The sequence below is a fragment of the Quercus lobata genome, chromosome 6 (genome assembly GCF_001633185.2).
Source record: "Quercus lobata isolate SW786 chromosome 6, ValleyOak3.0 Primary Assembly, whole genome shotgun sequence".
In the NCBI taxonomy this organism is placed as follows: Eukaryota; Viridiplantae; Streptophyta; class Magnoliopsida; order Fagales; family Fagaceae; genus Quercus; species Quercus lobata.
In genome coordinates, this window is record NC_044909.1 from 2,680,646 (window position 1) to 2,687,267 (window position 6,622).

The 6,622-nt window shown below is 36.5% G+C and overlaps 1 protein-coding gene across 1 annotated transcript; it reads left to right on the forward strand.

Moving 5' to 3' along the window:
* The first annotated feature begins 322 nt into the window (after window positions 1–322).
* LOC115994659 (primary amine oxidase 2-like) lies at window positions 323–1,105 on the forward strand. Its single transcript, XM_031118874.1, has one exon. The coding sequence runs from the start codon at window positions 323–325 to the stop codon at window positions 1,103–1,105; it is 783 nt and encodes a 260-aa protein (XP_030974734.1).
* Window positions 1,106–6,622: the final 5,517 nt, after the last annotated feature.

Here is a 6,622-nt window from a genome sequence, read left to right on the forward strand (position 1 = left end):
TGAGACATGCTTAATTAAATAACATAAATGTTATGTTTAAAAACCCTTTTAAATTTAGTGAGTTTAATGTTTAAACACTCTCAAGATATAAAAATATCATAACCCAAGCAAGTTTAAAGGATTCTAATCGTAGGCCAAATATATCATAGGGGACAGTATCTCATGGGTCCGGCACATGAGATATATGTCTCATTGAGAGGTGAGCTCCCACACCGTACAGGACTTTTGCATATATTGACAACAACCAGACCTTTATTACTCCCAATAGAAGCAGAGGCATGACGCATCTTGCTAACTTAAACTACTCATGGGCCATAGCTCCATGGCTTCAATTTTCAACAGACAGACATTCTTCTTTCTCCTTATCACTTTCTTCATAGTCCGACCAGCCCAACAACAACACCCTCTAGACCCCTTAAATCCCTCAGAGCTCAACCTAGTCCAAACCATACTCACACATGCCTATCCCAACTCCCACTACAACCTAACCTTTCAATACGTTGGCCTAGAAGACCCAGACAAACCAACCCTCCTTTCATGGCTCAGCAACCACTCCACCACCAAAATCCCACAACGCAGAGCCTTTATCATAGCCCGTATAAATCATCAAACCCACGAACTCATCGTAGATTTCTCCAACCGCTCCATCATTTCCAACCAAATTTACCAAGGCCATGGCTTCCCTTTACTCACTTTCGATGAACAAAGAGCCGCAAACGCTTTGACCTTAGCCTACGCTCCCTTTGTTGCTTCAGTTAGTAAGAGAGGCTTGAAGATCAACGAGGTTGTCTGTGGTAGTTTCACCGTGGGATGGTACGGAGAGACTAGGAACAACAAGAGGGTTGTGAAGGTTATGTGTTTTTACTTAGATGGGACTGTTAATATGTACATGAGACCGTTGGAGGGAGTAACGGTGACAGTTGATCTTGAAGAGATGAAGATCATTGGGTTTTGGGATAGATTAAGGGTTCCGATGCCGAAAGCAGAGGGGACGGACTATAGAGAATCGGAGCTGAAACCACCATTTTTGCTGCCTTTAAAGAAGATCACTGTTGAGCAACCAGACGGACCAAGCTTCAAGATAGACGGACACGGAATTAGGTAAGAACGTTAATGAGTTCTATTTGACTACTATATGTCATGTCGACTTGAAAATTTCAATTGTTCAAATCCCATTACTTTTAATTATTGTGCTCAATGTTACGAAATTATTAAACAATTTGAGACGATAAGAGGGTTTTGTTTTGTAGTACAATAATTGAAGTTTTTTTTGAGTAAAACAATAGTTAAAGTTCGACTTTTGAAACGACTGGCTAGAAGTAATGACGTTTAATTTGTCAATTACTGATGAATTGAGGTTAAATAATAGTAATATGAAAAAGAGTTTATTTTTAAATAGGTCCGGAGGAAAATTCCTCCTACCAAATAAGTGGTGATTGATAAAACTATCTACTATGATCTATTCAATGTGTTATTTAACTTATTTAAATGATCCTCATAGATGATTAAATGAATTAATAGCATAATAAATTTGAGGATGAGTTCAAACTACACTTTATATAATTTTAAGTAATGTTATATTACTTAATAACTTTTTATTGAATTCATATTTTGAAATCTATCCGTTAGATTAGGAGCATGTTTGGCATTAGTTTCAACTTTTAACTTTTAGCTTTTAATTTTTTTTTCTAGCTTTTTAAAACCTCATTTTTTCTTGCATTTTCTTACATTTTCAAAAAAATTTCAATGTACAGGTATATATTAGCACACTTTTAACAAAAAACAAGATTAGCTATTCCAAAACGAACACTAAATGTTTTATATGTTGTTAATATAAATTTCAAATTTTGTGCTATTCGGATGTTATCTACAATTCAATCCATAAAATAATTTTTTATGTATAATTTCAAACTACAAAAACTTAAAATATAAATATTAACTGAAAACATAGTTATTGATCTTTGATTATTTTAAAAATTTGTAAGCACAAAGAATATTAGCTGAAAATATATTTTAATGATAAATCTGTCAAAATTTTCATCCTAAGATAAAATATTAAGTGATATATATGTGTATGTGTGGAGCACCTAAATTTTGGGGCATACAATGGCCCACGTTTGTATCAGGTATATATAACATCTCTCTTATAGTAGGTGGGTCCCATGAATGTGTGGGAGCAAGAGATGTTATGTATTCCTGATATGGAGTATAATTTTTCCCACATTAGGTCTCAGCTCTTAGGTCCTAGGGAGGAATTATATAATATTTTTGGGTTTCTCTTTCAAGATTGTGAGATGATTGAGATCAAGTGCAATACCTAGCAACTACTATCAAAAGTTGAGATTGATAGTTGTAAAAAGTAATTTTCAATCTCAATCATTGATAAAAAAAAAAATTAAGAAAAGTAAAAACTTAAAGTAAAAAATAAAATTTTTTTATGAAGAAATAGGTGAATTGCACTAGATCCTAACCCGATTATGAGATCTGGTTGTTCATAAAGGTAAGCTTTTTTAGTTGGAATTGTCTTACTTGAGATAGTGGTGGGATGATGGTGATACCCCTAAAGTCCCTGACTTCTTTGATTTAATTAATGTGTGGGAGAAGAAGATTACTCCCTAAACATGAAGAAAAATTCTTGTGCCACATAAAGTGGGACAACATTGACTATAACTCGTTCATGTGGTGAGTTGTGGTTGATGGAGGGTGATGGTGGGTTCATGTGGGGACACCCCTCCACCAACCACAACTCGCCATATGGGCGAGTTATGGCCAATGTGGGAGTGCAACATAGGTCGAAATTCTCATCATCTGTGATACATGGCCTGATAAGGTTGTCTAGGTGGTTAGGGAAAGAGACCTCTTCTTCTTTGTATAACTCCTTGAAATGCTGCAAAAACCTCTTGTGGATTCTGTTGGACCTTGTGACCCAATTTCCATTTTCTCCTTTAACTACATCAATATGATTATGTCTTCTGTGGATTATGGTTGAGAGGTGGAAAAATTTTGAATTTTTTCTCCTTCTTTTAACCTCAATTTCCTAGATTTTTGCCGCCATAAAATCTCGCTTCTAAGGAGCCACTCAATAGCTTAGATTGCGAAGTAGCTTCAGATAAGTCATTATCCACAGAGAGTTAATTCTAGATTGGTAGTTGCCAAAAACTTCTTTGTTCCACTTGCGGAGAGCGTCTCTAGTGATAGCTTGCTTTTTATACAGCTTGACAAAATTTGATCCTCTGACTTCTTCATTCCAAGCCTTTTCTATCATTGCAACGCATCTATCATCTCTGATCCACACTGCTTCAAATCTGAAAGGTCTATGGGCAAAGGTGTCTTCTGGATTTGTTTCTAGGAGAATTAAAGCATGATCTAAACTAATGGCTCCTAGATGAGCAATAGATGCATTTGGGAAGGCTAGTTTCCATGAAATGCTGGATATACCTCTATCAAGCCTTCTTTTGACTGCTGAATTTCCCCATTAACCTTTTGCCCACGTGAACTTCCAATAAAGCCTAAATTAATTACACCAAACTTCAGCATAAGCTCTTTAAGATAGTTTGGAGCTGATGATTCACAGCTTTTTTTATTGGATGATTCATTCTCATTGGTGATGAAATTGAAATTTCCCAGACATATCCAAGGGCCTTGGAAGGAGTTAAGGAGAACAGAGAGATATTCCTAGGCTTTCTTTTTCTTGACTAGGTAGGGAGGGCTATAGAAACCAACCAATATCCAGTCGCATAGTGGGTTAGAAACTCTAATGGCAATAAGATTTTTGTTGAACTAAACACATTGGGCAAAGATTCCTGCCTTCCACATCATACATAAACCTTCAGCAGAGCCCTTAGGCTCAACCACAATGCTTTCATCAAAACCAATAGAACTTTAAACGAAATCTATATGATCCAAATCAGTTTTAGTTTTACACAAGAACACTGTATCATGTTTGGACCCTTTTATTTTAGCCTTTAAGGCTCGAATTGTCGAGGCGTTATAGATGCCTCGACAATTCCATCCTAATGTTTTCATTGAGGAGTGGGGGCATGGTAAGGCCCGCCTCCTCAGCCATAAAAACAATAGATGAACGAGATATAGAATTAGGAGAAACATTGCAAGTGGTAGATTGAGACGTGTTTTTTCGAGCTCGAAATTTTAGGGACTCACCTCGAATTTTTGGGGGATAGGGATTGTTGGGTCTTTCTCTCTCAGTGAGTATGAAATTCTCAAGTTGGGATTGTGAGATCAACGTGGCTGTCTCTGGCAATGTTTTGAAACCCGGACCAGATCGTACAGTTCGATCGGAAAAACCTTGAACCACTCATTTTTGCGGTTCTTTTAGCCTCAAAAACTACTCTATGGGAAAAAAGCAGGGACCCGTGTGAATCGAGGTTAGACCTCACGGTTCTGAGAACTGTGATCAGACCACTTCTCATGATTCCTTACTTCCCTTTGAATTTGAACCTAAAAAAAAAAAAAAAAAAAAAACCCAAAAAACAAGCTTTAAATTCTGGAACCATGATCAGACTGCTTGACTGGCTTGCATTGGACATTTTTTTCAGATTTGGAACCAAAAGATTTGTGAGGCGGGAAAAAAAAAAAAAAAAAAACAAACTAAGAAGAAGAAGATGACAAAGTAGGGGCTGTGCGAAGTTGAAACAGCAAGTTAGCAACCCAGCACAGATTGCCAGTCACAGCCTTCATCTTCATCTTCTGCTTCTATTTCTTCTTTCTTCTTATTTTTCTCTTTCTTCTCTTTTTCCTTTTCATCTCCACTGCTGTGGTTTCTCACCTTCTCTCTGTTTGGGTTTGTTTTGAATTCTTTTTTATGTTTCCAAAGCCCCTTCATGTGACTTGGCATTGGGAAAGAAGAAAACTTTTAATTTTTGAAATTGGCAAAATGTTTCAGCCATTAGTACTTTTAGTTAATATTTACAATTTTTTTAAATTGAAAAAATATAGTGTTACAAAATATTTTACAATTTTTTTGTCGCAATTATAATATAGCAAAGTTTGAATGGTAGAGGAAAAATAGTAAGTCAACGGATACAATTAAGTATATAATAATTATTAAATAATTATTTTAATTTAAAATTACTTAGTATCCTTCTAATTCCTATATTATTTCAATATTACTATCACGAGTTTAACTAATTAATATATAAATAAATAAAGAAATATTATATCTATGTATGCTTGGGATATAATATTTTTTATTTGTCCTATGAAAGTTATGATATAAAAAAATATATTTGAAAGATAGATTTCTATATTTAATTGGGTCATTTAATTTAATTTTTCTATTTATACTAATTTAATATATTTATTTATATTTAAATAATTATTAAATTAATTATGATTTCATCACGGTTTGATTCCGGTTCAATTTCGGTTCGACCTTAAAAATCTTGAATCTCTCCTTTTTACGGTTCAATGAACGGTCTGGGTTTAAAAACCTTGCTCTCCGGATCAAAGTTGACAACTTCAGGTCCCTCAATCGAGATATTCAAATGCTTGGCAAAGGTTTCTAGTTCTTCTTTGGTGACCTTTCTTTTGAGGGGGTTTGACTTTTGGGTGCCGAGGTTAAAGGTAGATGAAGAAGAACTGAAATTTGGGGCTAGATTGTTATGGTTGATGGGGCTGTCCATGGTTGGGGATGGGTTTGGGGTGTCTGGGTTAGATGTGTAAAGGTTAAGGGGGGTGTTTGTTTTGTGTTTTTAAATAACAATTTTCAGTTTTTAAATAACATTACATATATTTTTACACACTTTTTCACCCACATGTATTTCTACAAATATTTTTAAATAACAATTTTCAGTTTTTAAACACATATACTAAACGGGTAGTAAAGCTTTCTATTTGTGTGACTTGGATTTGAACTGAGGCGGTGGGTTGAACTTGGTGGACTAAGGCTTAATTCTATTGTGATGGGCCTAAATATTGGCCCAAGGGAGATATCTATTATCTAGTTTGGGTATTAAAGCTGGATGTGTATCACTTGGTGAGGTGGGGCCGGCTGGCATAGGTTGGTCCAACAGTTCAAGGACAATGTTGTGCGCTCTATCCATAGTGTCAGTGTTGCAGGTGGTAGTGGGGGAGGAGGTGGCTGCCTTGCAGATTTGTCTTTTTCAGGCCCACGTGATTGGGCTGTACTGAGGGAATGACAGCTTCAGGCAGTGCTGGCCGGTGACGTGGTTATCAGAGCGTCACAAGGTTGGGGAGGATGGTCGTTGAACCCGGCGTAAACTTTTGGAACGAGCTCGTCACAATCGGCACGTAGCCAAGGTCCAGCAGCCTTGAAACGATGCTCGAAGGGATTGCAGAGGTAGTGGGGATCCATAGATTGGCAGTATCTCTCTTTGTGCCCATTAAGACCACAAACAATTATAACACACATCTGCTAATCTATCATATTTTAGACTTATGCACAAGTCAGATTAATTTGCTCGTGGGAGAAAAATACCTGGGCATAAACGATTTGTGATGTTGACTTTTATACGGATGAACTTGCTCTAGAACCGCCCTCCTTCGCCGACGACGTCTATAGCGAGTACATTTCCAGCGGTAGAGCCAATCTTTCTGATGTTGTCTTCAGATTTCCAATGGGCAGGGAGACTATGGATTTGGA